We start from the raw sequence: 17,299 nt of genomic DNA, 5'->3' as shown, positions 1-17,299 counted from the left end.
CTGTCTTTTGGTTTTGTCGACTCTTTCCTTTGCTGTGCAAAAGATTTTATCTTGATGAAGTCCCAATAGTTCATTTTTGCCTTTGTTTCCCTTGCCTTTGGAGATGTGTCTAGCAAGAAGTTGCAGCAGCAGAGGTCAAAGAGGTTGCTGCCTGTGCTCTCGTCTAGGATTTTGATGGATTCCTGTCTCACATTTAGGTCTTTTTGTCTTTCATCCATTTTGAGTCTATTTTTGTGTATGGTATAAGACATTGGTCCAATTTCATTCTTCTGCATGTGTCTTGCTGTCTACCTTTACCCAATCGCCTCTCCAAGTCTCTCAGCCTGAAGACCACCTCCTCCCTCTAGGAAACAGCATTCTTTTCCTCAAGGGGAGGTATTCCCCTCTTGGTTCCTCCCCATGTTTTGGAATGCACAGGATTCCACCTGATGAGTACAGATATTCTCTGTTCAGCATCACAGTTTGGGAGGATGGACTCCAGTCATGCAAATTGGAATTCCCCATCAGAGGGACCCTCAGGCTGGGACCTATGAAAAAAGGCATAGAACAAAGAAAATATTAATTTTCCTTGAAGTCTATGTAGCCTAATCCAATGTAAAAGAAACAATATTTTTCCTATTAGCACATACTATCCTTTAGATTCAGTGGGACCCCCTTTCATGGTGCTGAGGAGCATTTGGGTCTTTCCTGTATCCCCATTCCCATTCCACCTGAGGCCTGGCTGCTTCACATGAAAACTCAGCACATCTGTTAAAGGTTGTTTAAGTCACTCAGAAGGATGACTCCAGCTCAAAAAATGTACACTCAAAAAAAAATTTCAAGAGATCAATATGTGCTAATATAGACAACCTCCAAGATTTAGTTTCCAGTGGAGATAAAAACAAGGTTTGGAACAGTGGATATAGGAAGCTGCCATTTGCATCTATAATGCTTAAATTTTCAGAGCCTGACACTGGAATAACAAAACAAACAACACAGGCATGGAGCTGCTTTGGGTAGGGATCTTGGGTGAAGTGATGAGTGGGATATATATGTTTAAAAAATATGTGCATACTCACAATAGCCAAAAGGTAGAAACAACCCAAATGGCCATTGATGGGAGAATGATGAACAGAATGTGGTATATACACACAAGGGGATATTTTTCAGCCTTAAAAAGGAAGGAAATGCTGACACGTGCTACGATATGAATGAATCTTGAAAATGTAAGCCAGGCACAAAAGGACACATATTGTATGATTCCACTTATATAAAGTACTTAGAGTAGTCAAATTGGTAGAGACAGATAGTAGAATGCTTGTTCCCAGCGTCTGGGGGAGGGGAGAATAGGGAACTTGTGTTTAATGGGTACAGAGTTTCAGAAAGGAAAGATGAGAAAGTTCTATAGATGGATAATGGTGATGCTTGTGCTTGGGAAGGAAAATTTCCTTTAACCTTCAAAATTCTTCTAGCTGGTCTAAGAATTAAATTGATGCGAGACAGACTAACAGGAGAAAATCAAATTAATTACACACATACAGGGAGTCCACAGTGACATGAGATTCCAAAGCAATCAAGCAAACGGAAGTGTGTATGTCATCTTGAACTAAGGAAGGGGGGGTAGAAGTCTGGGACTACAAATGGAAGGAAAGCAAGTCATGGGCACATGAAAAGAGTAAATATTTGGTGAATAAATAGTTGCTGGGCCATCCAGAAACAAGGGACATAGAAGGAATTTTGATCAAACAGGCCTTGCTAGTGTCCTCCCTTTCTACCACCCCTTGTTCATATTATAATGTAGTTATCTATGGTGAGAGCTCTCTTCCTGAAGCAGGTCCTCCATCTAAATTATTTTAGGCAGTTAGATGGGAGGTCAAAATTTCTTCCTCTCTTGGTCCTTGATTGTTTTTAGCTTGAAATAATCTGCATGTCAAAGTGGCACATTTTGGGGCAGACTGCCCTTGGTCCCTATAGTTGCAGAATAATGTAAGTGTACTTAGTTCCACTGAACTGTATGCTTAAAAATGGTTAAAATGGGAAGTTTTATGCACGTGTTACCACAATAAAAGGTATATGCAGGTAGTATGTTTTAGATTTATTTTTTATTTTTAAAAAATATTTTATTTATTTATCTGACAGCACAAGCGGGGGGGGGCAGCAGAGGGAGAGGGAGAAGCAGGCTCCTCGCTGAGCGGGGACCCTGGGATCATGACCTGAGCTAAAGCCAGATGCTTAACTGACTGAGCCACCCAGGAGCCCCTCGATTTATTTTTATACGCCGTTTCTCTTTGATTGAAGGGGATGGAGGCTATTTCTACTAAAATTACAGATGCATTTATTATCTGATCAGATGTATCCTACTTGACATACCTGCCCACATATGAAGTGTCATATGTACAGGGTGATTCACTGTAGCCTTGCTTGCAGCTTCAAAAGATTGGAAACAAAGTATCTCACTAGAAGAGGCTGGTTCATAAATTATGTATAACCAGGCAATAGAGTTCTATGTGGTGAAAAAAATAAGAGGAGTGCCTGGGTGGCTCAGCGCAGAGCCTGCTTGAGATTCTCTCTCCATCTGCCTCCTCCACCTGCCCCACTCCCCCATCCTCTGATTTCTTTCTCTGAAAAAAACAAAAACAAAAACAAAAAACCCAAAAAAACAAGAAAACCCACAGAAAACAAAAAAACCAAAAACCAAACCAAAACAAAAAACCAATAAGGAAGATCTCTATTAACTGATTTAGAAAGNGATCTAGATTCATACTTACATGCATAAGATTGAGTTGAATGTAAACAAAATAGTCCCGTACATCCCACCGTAAAAACAGCAAGCACAAACCAGAGCCGCCAATTGACTACAGTCCAAACAAATATAGCCATAGCCTTTCTTCTCATACTTAAGTCACGAAATTAGAAGTGCTTCTTGGGGCGCCTGGGTGGCACAGCGGTTAAGCGTCTGCCTTCGGCTCAGGGCGTGATCCCGGCGTTATGGGATCGAGCCCCACGTCAGGCTCCTCTGCTGTGAGCCTGCTTCTTCCTCTCCCACTCCCCCTGCTTGTGTTCCCTCTCTCACTGGCTGTCTCTATCTCTGTCAAATAAATAAAATCTTAAAAAAAAAATAGATATCCAGGATATATTAAGTGAAGAAACCAAGATGCAAGTGTATATAGCATGCTACCTTTTGCATAAGAAATGGGAGGAGTAAGACTATATAATTATATTTGCTTGCATTTGCGTAGAGCATTGAGAGGATAAACAAGAAACTAAAAACAAAGGTTACCTGTAGTGAGCAGAAGGAAGGAGTGGACGGAAAGAGTTTGAAGGGAGGTTTTTCAGTGTATATTCTTTATATTGTTTTGATTTTTGAATTATTCAAATGCATTATCCATTCAATATATTAGAAATATTTAGATAAAATGGGAAAAAAACGAGGCCATGGTGGAGACGTTGCCCAATTCATCCTTTCTACCATTTATTCTTCCACCCCCACCTCACCATCAATTTTATGGACTTTTCAGGTTGTTTTCAGTCTTAGATGAACTGAGACAAACATAACATTACAATGGTTATTATTCAGGCTCCTTATATGGATTCATTTAATTTTCCTAACAACCTAGTAATATAGATAATATCATTAACATTCCCATTTTACAAATGAGGGAACAGGGACATGGAAGGGTTAAGTAATCCACCCAAGATCTCACACAGCCTGTAAATCACAGAATTCAAACCCCTCATCTACCAAATCCTGGCTCTCCCAACATCCTTGTACAAGTATCTTTGAACACTTGCCCTATTATTTCATTTCTTTGACTACACTATTAGAAGTGGGTACATTGGGTCAAGGAGTTTGTCCTTTTAATTTTTTTTCTTTTTAAATTAAAAAGCCAAAATGCCATTACGTACGTTGGCGTTACTTTACATTCCCATCGTGAGGGCATGAGAATGCCTGTATCCCCATACGGATAACGTCGAGTAGCGGCAAAATTTAGTTTTTTCCTCGAGCTAACTGACCAGATATAGTTATCACTAATGTTTTAATTAGCAGTTTAGCGCTCAAAAGCTTACTGACCCCTGGAAACTCATTTGCCCAGAGCAAGGAAACCTCCAGTCCCTGAGCGCTGTCTCCCCTCGGCCGGCAGAGGGCGCATGCCTAGAGGCGCCCCTCTCCTGTGGTCCTAATTGGCTTCTCAGGCACAGTGCGCACGCGCACATTTCGCTCCAGGTGTCCAGCTTTGTGCCTGACCCAGGTCTCCTCGGGTGCGCTCAGCGCGCAGTTTTTAACCCGGGCTGGTCTTCGGGGGACAGTAGCGTGTTCTGGATCCGGAGCGCCACTAGGCCTCTGGGGCGAGCGGGTGTGGGGCGGGCCTCAAGGGGTCGGGCGGCGCGTCGGGCAGCCCACGCGGGCGGGGTGGGCGGGGCGGGACCGGCAAGGACTTGGGCGTCGGTCGCCGGTGGTGGGGCCGGAGCCGGGCGCGGAGCCCCTGACAGGACAGGTACGGAGGCGGCCACCCTGCCAACCGTCTCCTCCGGCGCCCCCCGCGTGTTCGCTAGGTTCCCGGCTGTGGACGGGGGGGCCCCGGTGCTGGGCTGGGGCGCGGCGCGGAGCCCGGTGTGCGGAGCGGGGATGGTAGGGATGGGCCGTGGCGGGGTGGGCGCCTGCCAGCGTTTGGGCCTGTCCGACCTACCTGCGCTCTTCAGTCTGGCCGTGTTCTCCCGGGGTCGGAGTGGTTGCGCCTCCGAATTCCTCCGCGGCGGCGAGGGTCCCCCTCCTTTCCCGGGAGCGTCTGAGGCAACCCCTGAACCCATTCCAAGCCACAGGTTTCTGTGGGCACATGGTTGAGAAGTTTGTGTCAAACGAAAACCAGAAAACCATAGAGGACTGAAGCGTGGGGGCCTGGATATGGGTTTGGTGTGTCTGTGCCTCCCACTCCTGGGGGCCGCCTTAACTGGCAGGATGACCCTTGAGAAGTCATCGTGCACATTCCGCTTGTCTTTAGGCAGAACCACAGGTAAACACACAGATGTGGGACTCCGCTGTTTTTAAAGAGGCAGTGATTTAGAAGCTTCCCCTCCTGTATTGCAGTGATGAGAACATCAAGCCCATGTTGACCACTTACTAATCCAGTACGTTTAAGGTACCGAGAGTCGAAGAACTGCAGGTCCAGGCTGACATTCTTTACCTGGTGTACAGCCAGAGCCTGAGCTAGGGGGATATTAAAGGAGATTGTCATAAGCTTTTTTTTTCCCTTAAGGCATTTCGTGCTCAAATATGTTTAGAAACTTCATGGTTAAAGTTTCCTACGGAATATTTCAGAGCCCTCAATATGCTAAAGATAGTTACCATGAATCTCACACTGAAAGTATGGTATGGAGACTTTCCCAGATTTGAATGGGAAATGCAGTTTTTCTTGGGTGCTGACTCTGTTTAACATCTGAAATAGTTTGGGAAATGCAATAACGAATTAGAAAATCAAGGTTTGGAAGGGACAGTGTAGGTCAGTGCTTTTCAAACTTGAATGGCGCATTGTTGGGTCTACATTTCTAACGAGTTTCCAGGTGCTGCGGCTGCTGCACGGACCACACTTTGAATAGCAAGGGTGTAGATCACTGGATTGAAATTTAGAGACCATCTTCTCCTTCCTGCTCTCTGATACAAACACTGCTGCCTTGAGTGAGCCGCTTCACCTGTCCAGGCCTGTGAAATAGGAGGCTGGACTAGAAGAGCACTAAGATTCCTTTCAGATCTAAAATGCTGTGATTCAAGTTCAGTTACCCTTGTGATAGTGGAAGCCCATCTAAAATAGCCTTCCCAAATAGCCGGTTTGGGCTTGAACATTTCTAATAATGGGGAATTTACTACATTTCATCTTGAGATGCCTTAGTAAGGAAGTTTTCAATTTGCTGAAATATGTCTCTGTAACTTCTATCCTGTTGGTTCTAGGTTCTCTTTTACAATTGAACAGAAAAAAAAGTACAGTCCACCTTCAAAAAGGTGACTCTTAAAGTATTAGATGATAACATCCCACCAAGTTTTCTCTGCTGAAATTTAGTCTTTCCGCGTGGAATGTAGAGGGGCTTTGGCTGGCCTTTGAAGCATGGGTGGGGCTTGCAGGACTAGGGAAACGTCCTAAGCAGAGTGGTGGTGCAGAGATGACACTGCATATGTCAGAGCCAGGACTGTTGGATTAAAATAAGAAATGGTATGTCAGTGAAAGATCTGGGGGCATATGGGCAAAACAGTATTTTAGTGTGTGTCATTGTCTTACTGTGGGATGTAATGTGGTTGGAAATGGAGAGCGAGACAGGGAGCCAGATATGCTTCACGTATCAGTAATAGAAAACTTAGGTTGATGATAACAGGAATGCCTTATATTTATGTATAAGATTTTACAGATTACAGAACCTTTCACAGGCATGATCTCATTTTATTTAATTATCCTGTGAGGTAGGCGGAGCAGTTGTTACCCTGTTTCGTAGATGAGGCACCAAAGAGAGAAAATAGTTTGCCTCAATTCTCAAAGCTATTTAATGGCCAACCAAAGAGATGACAGTGGTAATGGAGGAGAAAAGAGGGATGTGGGAGGCGCTACTAAGAATTGGTAATTTGGGCCTGACTGATGGAAAGATACAAAGGAGAAGAACTTGTTAAGGAGGATTCAGAACACATGGGAGAATTGTGATACCATTGACAACTTCCACTCTAGGTTTTACTCTCCCATCTCTGTCATTGCTAGTGGCTGCCTGGAGTTACAGGTTGGGAGGGATTGTAGCATAGTTTTCCCAGGTTGCTTGGCCTGTCTGCAGCTACTGGTGGTACTGTGGGGACTTGGGTTGTCTGCCCCATACTAAGGGCAATGAGAACTGAATCCTCAGTGTCCCCCGAGGAGGTAAGTGCTGAGCAATTGACTGATTCAAATCTGTCTTAGAGTCCTTGCCATCCTGGAGACTCTGGATTTGGCTTTCTGTTATTTTTCTTTTCAAGTTCAGGCTAGTACCAGTAGCACTTGGCTAATAGATAAATTGAGCGTCCCCATGCTCCTGCATATCCATGAGGGATTCACTTAAGCAAACACTAGATTTTTGTCACCCCTAAAGCCTCACTGAAGCTGTTTTCCCAGATCTGCATTTGCCCTAGAGCCTAGAGGTCTCTCTGTGGTCCTTTCACCATGGAAACATATGAGATTGAGAACTAGTGTCATTAGCAAATTACGCAGGACATGGGGCTGTCCCTCCATTTTTAGTTTCTTAGGCTCCTGTCTGGAGAGGAAAGAGCTACGTCTGCTGGGGTTCGTGTGTACATGGCTTAATTTCCTCCCTGGTGGGGGCTCTTTAAGGCTGGAGCTACTCAGGGAAACTTGTCAGAGCCAGCTTATATCCCTAGAGTCTGGTGTTGGTACAGGCTTGCATTTAACATTGAATGTCTTCTGTGTTCGGTGCTTAGGATACTGAAATGAATAAAAACTCTCTTCCCTGGAGGAGTTCATGATGGGATAAGGGAGACGATATTTTAATAAAAATGTGATGTTGTAACAGAGATATGTCCAAAGTGCTGTGTGAGGGCACAGGAGGGAATGACTAGCTCTGCATGGACACATTGGGAATCTTCAGGGAAGAGACGATAATTGAGCTGACCCTTGATGAGGAAAGAGAATGGCCCTGGTGATTTTTGCAACATTTATAGAGGCATAAGGGGGAAGGTAAGTAGATCCATGTAGCTGGAATATAAGAACTTTGGGATCAGAGGAGAGGTGATTGATGAGACTAGATATTCATAATGAGGCCAGGTTTTTAATGACCTGAAGTGCTGTGCTAGGAAGATTCAGTTTTGTGGGCAGAGAGGTGATGTGATTGTATTTTGGGAAGCTAGCTGTGGTAGTAGACTAAGGGGAGAATTTAGATCAGGGACATCAGGAGACTCTTGTAATATAACGTAGGCATGGTGTAACGCTGAGCTAAGGATTAGGTCAGCGGGGGTGGAGAGGAAGTGAATCTGAGTGAGACCAGAGAGACAGTCAGCCTGATGTAATGATTAACTGCTGTTGAGAACGAGAGAGGGAGTTGTTAAAGATGACTCCGTTTTCTGTTTTGGGTGGGTGGTGGTGCCAGTAGGAAAGAGAGAATATAGAAGAGGAACATTTTTTGAGGGGAAAATACCAAGTGTGTTTTGAGTTATGTTGAACTTGGGGGGCGTCTGTGGCACATAGCAGACAGGTGGAAGCGTGGGTCTGAGTTGAGAAGAGAGTCTGCCTGGGGCAGTAAGTGTAAGTGGGGGTTGATGCCATAGGAATGGATGAGTCTGGCAATGCTTATAGGAGGCTGAAGATGACAGAGGAGTCAAGAAGGATTGGCGTGCAAGGTACGAGAGAATGTTGCTCAGGGAGCTAGGAGAGGAACAAGTTCCAGGAAGAGGATAGCAGCTTCACTTGCTACAGGGAAGTCAAGTAGGTTGAGCTTGGAAAATGCACCTTGAGACTGATCAGTTAGGAGATTGTGGTCACCAGGGCTCTTTTACTTTTTTAGTGTGAGCAGCTTCTGAAAAGTGGTAGGGACAGGAGCAAGGTTGAGCCAGATAGAGCAGTGGATGAGAAAGGCAGAGAGGGAGGGTGTACTCACTTGAGTAGCCTGGCAGGGAAGGAAGGGAGATGGTGGCATCTTGCGGAGGAGGTAGCAGAGACTAGAGACGGTTTTTCCTAGAATAGAAATCTCGAGCATAGGTTACCTGATAATGTGTGAGAGCGAGTAGAGGGGGTGCAGTTGAAGGCACAAGAGAAAAGATGATTGCTAAATCAGGTCCTCAGAGGCGGGTGGAGGGGTTGGCCCTGTAAAGAAAGGGACCTCATTTTCTTTGAAATAGGAATGACAGAAAAAAGGAGACAACGTAGGAAGAAAGAGGCAGTGATGGTGGCAGATATATCTAAATTTGCAAAGGAATTCTCTAATAGGTTCAGTTTTCTTTCTTAGCAACTTTAATTGCTGAGGGGAGGAGGTGCTGGTGTGGGCTCAGATAGGAATAGGGACTAAAAGTAGTAAGGGAAGCTTGAAATAACTGTCCAGAGGAAAGGGGCAGAGATCAGACCTGAGACTCTCTCCAGGAGTGTTGAGTACCCTCAGAACTTAAACCTCACACTGTAGGCCCCTCCTTCCTCTTTCTCATAATAATGATGGTTGATGTTTATTGAGTGCTTCATACCGGGCACTCCTCTGAGTGCTTTTCAGGCATTCTCACAACTCTATTAAAGGTATTGTTAAGGTCTCTATTTTACACAAGAGGAAATGGAGGCATGGAGGACTACTTAGGCTTAGTAGTGCTTACGCTTGATGCAGAAATGGCACTCTTTCCTCTGAGACATCAGAGGAGGCAGAAATTGAATCCCAGCTCCCAGTTTCTGGACCTTGGGGGGCTGGAGTCTAGGGCTGCTAAGAAGCAGGTCTTACCTGGCCAGTGTGTGGGTGGCATGGGTGGCTAGGGCGGTGGGGGCAGTGTGGCTCCTGGCCTTTTACAACTACATAGGGAACTCTGAAGTCCTTGAATGAGACAAGCATCCTGACTAGAAAGACAAGTGACTGATAGTGCTTTGTTGGGTATTGCAGGCTGAGACTGTGTCACCTGAGACAGTGAATACTTAAAAGGGAATTGTCCCCATCCAACCAGAAAAAGAGAATTTTTTTCTGCCAGATACGGGAGTAAGCTGACTTATAACCTTACATAATAGCATAGATTATTAACACTCACCTTTTATGTTTTCCCCTTTAACGTGATAGAATTTGCAGGTAAGGCGCACTTGAGTGAAGGGGGAGGATGGTGGGGTAGCATGGATGGAAGAGAAACGGCTTACCTTTCGTTGCTGCAGCTACTGGAGCATCATTTCTGTGTCCTTCCTCTTGTGGTTGCTATGGATACGCCTTTGCGTGGTGACTTCAGGAGATTGATTTCCATTATGATCAAATGATGACGTGGATTTAAAAGGAGAAAGGACAGAATGCTCTACTTTTGGGGAGTGGCCGGTGAGCTGCCCAAAAGGCAGAGCCCAAGCACAGCCAAGGTGGCTGTGGCTTTGTTGGCTGCCTTGGCTTTTGCTGAAGTTGTGAAATGGTGCATCTCTCTCTTTAGAGCGCAGGCTCAGGGTTCCCTGTCTGCAGGGTCCTAGTGCTAGAGAATTGCTGGTTGATTCATGGGGAGGAACCAGCAGGAACTTCAAACAGGCTGACAAGCAGGACTCCTGCTAGCACTGGGAAGGTTGCAGTTCTTGAGTATGGGGCTGGGGGCTACTCGCATACCTTCTGCCTTCCTGCAAAAGTTCCTTTATTGAGGTTAAGTGAGGCATATTGTGTAGATTTCCTTCCTGGCTCTTGGAGGTCTGGGCTTTTGGAGGTGGGCCTGGAAGTCACTGGGTATTCTTGGGGGAAGGGGATACTTTGGGAGGAGGTCAAGTTGCATTCAGATTGAGAGTGGGCTGCAGACATTTCTGGGGATAACAGGGAGTTGGAAAGGTAAAGAAAGTCCATTTAGGATTAGGCCCTATCTGTAAGAGGTCTGTAAGGCAGATACTGGAGTAGGACTTTGGAGCAATGGGCTGTGTACTTGTCTTCTTTCTGGGTTCTTGGGTGTATCTGAAACCCAGCCTTCCATGCTTCTAGTCCCACAGCCTCTGTTCCCCACTCAGTGAGCAAACAGCTCTTTTTTCCTCATTCCTGAGGGACTTACATCCACATTTATATCTTCCTTACCAGTACTTTCAGAGTTGTACAATTTTGTCCTAGTCTGAAGAAAATCTGAATCTTGCTAGTTACTATTATGTTTCTTTTATCTTCGTAACCAAACTACTGTATACCCAGTGCCTGATGCAGTGCAGTTCAGGTGTGTGGACCCTGCTCTGAGACTCCCTGAGATTCATACCAGCTCCTCTATGAGAGAGATGAGGGAAATCAGACAGTTGGGTTAGCTCAGGATCGAGGTTAGGTGAGATGAGACAAGAGGAGGTCAAGGACTCAAAGGATGCTGGGGTGCTAGTAAAAGCAAGGTAGGAATAGTGCAGGCTCGGTGCCAAAGAAGTTTCTCCTTCTTACTTGTTCCTTCTTAATTCTTAACAATCTACTTGCAATCCTGTCATTTTCTGAAATAATCTCCAAGACCATTGGTTACCTATTTATCAGACAGAGACTGAGATTTTTTCCCTCCTCTCTTCCCATTTTCCTAGATATTTCAACAGTATTTAATATACCTGGGGAGGAAAATGAGTTAAATCCAGGGTGTATTGGTCTCATCTCTGGCTGAGGGAACATGTAACTCAGAATTGTCCTATGTGACATGGGATGGGGCCCAGTGGTGCTATGGAAGGATCACTGTCTGTACAGCTAGTCAGATGTGCCCCCCTGCCATTTTCTGCCCATGAGACTTGGGAGAGTCATTTGACTTCTGAGACCCAGTTCCATCACCTATAGGATAGAGATAATGCTGTTTTGTCTGCATCACAGGTGCATTTTGGAAGGAGATAGTGAAATACATGTGTTCGTTTATACAGTTAAATTTGCACTAGACAAGGCCCTAAGAACAAGACTTATCTTCTCTCTCCTAACATGTTCAGTTTGCTTTCCCATTTCCTCCCAATTCTCTTAATGTTTTCAATCATCATTCTTCCATTACTCATGCTTGAAAGCTCCTGAGTTCGTTCATTCATTTTTTGTTCATGCATTCATTCATCCATCCATTTATTCTTGCAACATTTAAATTTTTTCTGTGTGTAAGTCATCATTGATGTATCTTCTCAATAATGATGAAGACGATATCTACATTCTGTTGAGTGTATATTCTGTGCCAGGCACTGTGTTAAATGCTTTCTTCAATCTTATTTAACCCTCACAACGTCCCTGTGAGGTAGGTATTATTTCCCCCTTTTTTCAGATGAGGTAGCTGGGCTCAGAAGGTTAAATATCTTGACCAGAGTCATACAGGTGAGGAAATAAGGAGAACCAAAGCTATATCTAGGTCATGTGTGTCTCTGAAGCCCATGCAGGCACTCTGTCTCTTTCCCCATGCGTGATCTATCCTAGGGCCTTCTCAGGGCATTTTTGTACATTCTCTGAATTAGCTCCTATCCTCTCCTGCTTCTTTCCCTCTCCCTCCCTTCTCTGGTTCAGACCCTCCTCACCCCTGCTCATTATGTAGCGGTCTCCTTGCTGTTTTCTTGTCTTTACTCAGTTGCTCCTGCCTCCCCTCCAGCCTGCTCTGCCACCTGTTTGAGCCTCCTGAAATAGTTTTCATTATGCCAGTCTCCTGCTCAGGAAGAGACCCGGTTGTTGCTACTGGATCACGTAGATAGACTTACCTATCTCTACCTGAACGTTCAACTCGCTGACTACCCATACTTACCTTCTAGTACATCTCAGTATTGATGTGTGTTTATTTACTCAATAAATACTTGACTCCGTGGGCTAAGGGTGATGGGATCACAAAGAGGGATGTTGTGGGCTGTGCTTTAAAAGGCTTAGAGTTAGATAGAACAACTCATCTAGAATTCTTTACTAAAGCCAGCCTATTATTCTTTAATATTCCCTAGTGAAGTAAAATTATTTTGTCTCTACTTAGTGTATTCACAACTTACAGCGTTAGTAGGCCTTTTCACATATCCAGAAAACAGCCCATAATTCAAGGCATAGTCAGGTACCCCTTTTCTTTTTCTTTTTTATTTTTTTAAACCCTTTTTAGTTCACCTTTCTTTTGTCTGTAATTCCTTATAACATGTGTTATAATGTCAATATTTTATTTTTAGAGTTATATATCATCTGTTATATCAGCTAATTTTTTTTTTAAAGATTTTATTTATTTATTTGACAGAGCTAGAGACAGCCAGCGAGAGAGGGAACACAAGCAGGGGCAGTGGGAGAGGAAGAAGCAGGCTCACAGCAGAGGAGCCTGATGTGGGGCTCGATCCCAGAACGCCGGGATCACGCCCTGAGCCGAAGGCAGACGCTTAACCGCTGTGCCACCCAGGCGCCCCTATCAGCTAATTTTTTGCACTTTATAGCTTCTGTATTTTTTTGCAAAGCACTTTAATGTGCTTTACCGTATTTGGGCCTAGTAATGTTAACATAGAGATGGCTGATGATATTCTCATTTTATAGGAAAAGAAACAGCCTCCAAGAATTTAGGTAACCATATTAACCTGTGTGACTGGTGAGTTGTGAGGGTTCTTAGATATGAGTTCTCCTGAATCTCTGGAGACAGTGTGGTCTAGGGGAGGAGCACGGCCTAAGAAGAAGCCTAGAGAGATGTGCGGTCAGCACTGAGGCTAGTGGAAAGTGCAGAGGGTTCTGGGTCAGGCTCTGGTTGCAGCTTTGGCTCCACTCCTCACCTTCTGTGTAATTTCAGGGAAATTGCTCAGTTCTCTCGGCTTCAGTTTCCTTGTCAGCACTGTCGCTGACCTGCCTCTCTGTGGGGTTATTGTGATGTCCAAATATGAGGATAACAGCCTCGATAATTAGCTGACTTTTGTTGAGTACTTAGTAAATACCAGGCAATGTCCTAAATGTTTTACATGGATTATCTTGGCTAATCCTCACAACAGCTCTCTGAGATATGTTCTTTGTTCCCAAATGACAGATAAGGAAATCGAATTGCAGAGATGTTGAGTAGCTGGACCAGGGTGGTTCCCAGGTGGTGAAGCCAGGAATTGAACATAAGCAGTCCAGAGTCTAGAAACAGCACTCTTAACCACGGTACTATAAAATTATGTTTTTCAAGGTGCTCTGTAGACTGTAAAGTGCTCTGAACATGCGAAGTCCAGGCGCAAGGAGCTGCATGGCCCTGCCTACCTGAGTAAATGTGAATAAGGAAGGGAAGGGGCAAACATGGAGATTTTTGCGGGGGACGAGAGAAATGGTTCCCTAGGGGTTCTGGCCAGGATTGAAGATGTGGAGAGGTGTTTTGGGGCCATATATCTGGATGTTGACTGTCGTTCTACTGTTGGGCTATCTGGCCTGCCTTAGAAAGAGGGTGAAGAGGAGGAGGATTCTGTTTGGCCAGTGAAGTCCAGCATAGACAAGACAGGTATCCCTAGATCCACACTGCACCTAGTGGAGTTATACGGGTCAGACCCCAAGCCAACCTTGTTGAGTGCTCAGGGGCAGGGAGCGTGGTGTATTGGCTCCTAGCCCGTGTTAGATGGGTAAGCGAATTCAGTGGCATCATGACTTAGCCCTCTGGAGACCTCTCACTAGAATGCTTAATCTTATTAAATTAAATATTTTTAATTATAAAAGTAATATGTGGTTATTAAAGAAATTTGGTGAAATGTAGAAAAGAAACCATCTCGTTTTTTCTGTTAAGGAGATGGCTGGGAAGCAAGGCCAAGAGTGTAAGGGGCAGGTGGTTGAGGTGGGCTGGGCCTTGAGCTACAAGGGGCATGTGGAGCTCTCTGCAGTTATTCATCCAGTTGAACCTGATAGTCTTGCAGTTTGAGCCTGGCCCTTTATAACAGCCAGAAGAGAGCAAGGGTCTGGCAACCTTTGCCAGTGTGGAGGGAACATAGGTATTGACTTGCCTTACTGTATGAGGTTACCCCCATTACTGCCCTTCCTTTGCTGTGCAGTGCACTGGGTCTGGCTGCTTCAGCCCAGGGTGAAATTGAAATTCAGACTAATTATATGGGTTTGGGCCCTGAGTCTAGAGTTTAGAAAAAGGAGGGAGAAAGAAGAGCCCCAGAAAGGGGGTGTAAGAGACCCTTATTTTGGCTGCGTGGAGGCTCATAGGTAGCTGATCTCTTTGAGTGTCACTTGATGCTTGTGGTCCTGCTAAGGCACATTGTGGGGGGAAGTGTTAGGGGTGGCAGCAGTGATGCTGAGGGGTACAGACTAGGAGGACCAGTCAGTGCTGTGCTCCCAGCCCGAAATAGTAACAGTTTACTCTAGAGGTGACTGCTGAGGGTCTGTGGTATGGGTGGAGCCCCCGAGTCCTGCCTTGCTTGTCTGGCCCAGGTGAAGCAGGGGGGCACTAGGACCCAGAGGCTAACACGGTTCCTGACAAGTCTAGAGCAGCACTAGCGCAGAGTGAGACTCATCAGCTGGCAAGCAGGATTCGGTGTCTCTGGGTTCAGGAATCATCAGGCAGCAGAGAGGACTTGCTCCTCAGCCCCCATCTCTGCCCCCATCCCTACCCTGGTAGGCCACCGAGTGAGGTCCATGGACTGGGGAGGGCCGCGCCTGACGGCTTCTGTGTCTGTCCATGAGGGCCTGGAGCCCTGACCCTCCTGCCTAGGTTTTTGCCTTTTCTCTCTGTCTTTGGCCCACTGGGGGAGGGGGTAGAAGCCGGGTGAGCAACATGGCCCAGAGCAAGAGGCATATGTACAGCCGGGTAAGTGGTCCTTATCTGGGATGGCCCTGAGAGGGCTTCTGGAGAAGGCCTGGGTGCCTGTGGACACTGCTGTGGGGGCTGGGGAGACAGGCTGGAGCTAGGCTGGGGCCACTCGCAGCAGGGACTGATGGTGTTAGGCTGGACAGGCCTCCCCTCCCAGAGATGGGCCCTCAGTGGGGGCTGGCAAGGCCTGACCTTTGACTCTAATTGGACCTCTGGCTAGAGGTTTCTGAAGGGATCAGACTATGTTGGGGACTCTCAGTGGGGTTGGTGGGTTGGAATGGCCTTACAGTGACGCCTTTCTTTAGAGCTGCTCTGTTGTTTGCCACTTGCTTTCTCTGTCTTCTGGTTGAGATTGAATCTGTACGCACTATTGTGTCCACCTGGTTCTGAGAGGCTTATTAGGGTTGGGAGGTTGAGGGAGTCTCCTGAGTTTGGGGCTAGCCCTGATGTCACTGTCAGTTCTTTTTGTTGTCAGATCCATGAGAGCAACCCTGCTGTCCCAGGTGCAATTTGGGGTCCTGGAGCCCCTGCTAGCTATATCCTTAATCTTCCTGGATGAGCCCTTTGGGGAAGGGATTTGGGGAGTGACAGGCCCTGGCAGGGCTCCCTTCTGAAGCCAAGTGGGAGCATCAGAGGGAGCCCTGTGGAATCTTCAGAATCAGGGAGTCACTTTCTCATGCCTCATTCATCTTTTTGCTGCAAGGCCCTTGGTTCAAGGAGCTGCTATTGCTAAAAATGGCTTAGGTGTGATTTTCTTCTAAACCATGGCCCTCTTTAGAAACCTAATTTCATGTTGTGTCCTGTCATCACGGGTGTGTCAGAAGCTGAGAACTTCCGAAGGACAATGTTTAGTCTATTCCTTTGCCTTGTCCACCCATGGGGTGATAAGCCATCCATTTGGACCACTGGGCAGAGTCTAGGGGACAGTGTAGGTCAGATCTGAGGTACCTGATTTATCTGGACTTTGTTTTTCTTTGTATAGCAACATAGTGTGGGGGAAGGATCTCTAGAGCTTGGGGTAGAGTTGATAGAACAGGTCTCAGGCCAGGATGAAGGGAACTAAATGGTTGAATGGGCTGCGGTGAGGCATCTAGGAATGTCATGGTGGGTGTGTGGATGGGGTGGGGGGAGTTGGGTCTGGAAGGAGTGATGGTGACTTGAGGGTTGGAAGGAGGCACAATTGTGTACTTTTGAAAGGGAGAGGCCTAAGAGAGCTGTTGTATCACAGGGAAGACAGCAGTGGGGAGTGGAATAGGATCCTGTGGGGTCACCCATGAGTCACCTGTCTTCTCAGCTTAGGCACCTGAGTCAGGGCACTGGGTTTTGGAGAGCCTGGTCTCAATTGAGTTATTCGCTTGAGCTTCATTCCCCTCCTTGGGGGCAGTGCTCCTGAGAGAGAAGCCATGTGGTGACGTTCACAGGTCTGCATTGAATTCTGATTTGTTATAAAATTTAAATATAAACTCTTAAAAATTGTGGCAGATTCTAGAGGAGTTCGGAGAAGTCTTAGAACATCACTGGTATTGTTCAAAAGGGAATTTGGGGTCCACTTCACCCTGAACATGGGGTTCAGGGAAGTGACTTCTTGTCCTTTTTCAGTCCAGGATGCTGACTGGGGCCTTTCTGGTGCATTAGGATGGACACCCTCAACCTGAGACCTTTAACTGCGTATGTTTGCACGTGTCTTTCTTTCAGACGCCCAGTGGCAGCAGAATGAGCGCAGAGGCAAGTGCCCGGCCTCTGCGAGTGGGCTCCCGTGTGGAGGTGATTGGAAAAGGCCACCGAGGCACTGTGGCCTATGTAGGAGCCACTCTCTTTGCCACTGGCAAATGGGTCGGCGTGATCCTGGATGAAGCAAAGGGCAAGAATGATGGAACTGTCCAAGGCAGGAAGTACTTCACTTGTGATGAAGGGCATGGCATCTTTGTGCGTCAGTCCCAGGTACCTATACGCTGTTCTGAGTGT

At 46.1% G+C, this 17,299-nt stretch overlaps 1 protein-coding gene and 1 long non-coding RNA gene across 10 annotated transcripts in view; one reads left to right on the top strand and one right to left on the bottom strand.

The window, feature by feature from the left end:
* Nucleotides 1–167: 167 nt before the first annotated feature.
* Nucleotides 168–10,073, bottom strand: LOC109489988. Its single transcript, XR_002143161.2, has 3 exons — nucleotides 9,819–10,073; nucleotides 4,668–4,804; nucleotides 168–527 (listed from the first exon to the last, which is right to left on the bottom strand). It is a non-coding gene; the product is annotated as an uncharacterized LOC109489988 (long non-coding RNA).
* The window catches only part of DCTN1 (dynactin subunit 1), a 29,710-nt gene continuing 16,806 nt past the window's right edge, over nucleotides 4,396–17,299 (top strand). For 4 of the 9 annotated variants that reach the window (XM_034659382.1, XM_034659381.1, XM_034659383.1 and 1 more), the window contains exons 1-2: nucleotides 15,052–15,331; nucleotides 17,030–17,275. In XM_034659382.1, the coding sequence (XP_034515273.1) occupies nucleotides 15,299–15,331; nucleotides 17,030–17,275 (279 nt within the window). In that variant the 5' untranslated portion in view covers nucleotides 15,052–15,298. Of the gene's footprint in view, nucleotides 4,476–13,595; nucleotides 13,699–15,051; nucleotides 15,332–17,029; nucleotides 17,276–17,299 lie in introns of those variants that run through there. The other 5 variants (XM_034659386.1, XM_034659380.1, XM_034659384.1 and 2 more) reach the window with 4 other exon arrangements.

This window comes from Ailuropoda melanoleuca, chromosome 4, assembly GCF_002007445.2.
Source record: "Ailuropoda melanoleuca isolate Jingjing chromosome 4, ASM200744v2, whole genome shotgun sequence".
In the NCBI taxonomy this organism is placed as follows: domain Eukaryota; kingdom Metazoa; phylum Chordata; class Mammalia; order Carnivora; family Ursidae; genus Ailuropoda; species Ailuropoda melanoleuca.
Note: the sequence above shows the minus strand (reverse complement) of the source record. Positions and strands in the feature narration are given on the sequence as shown.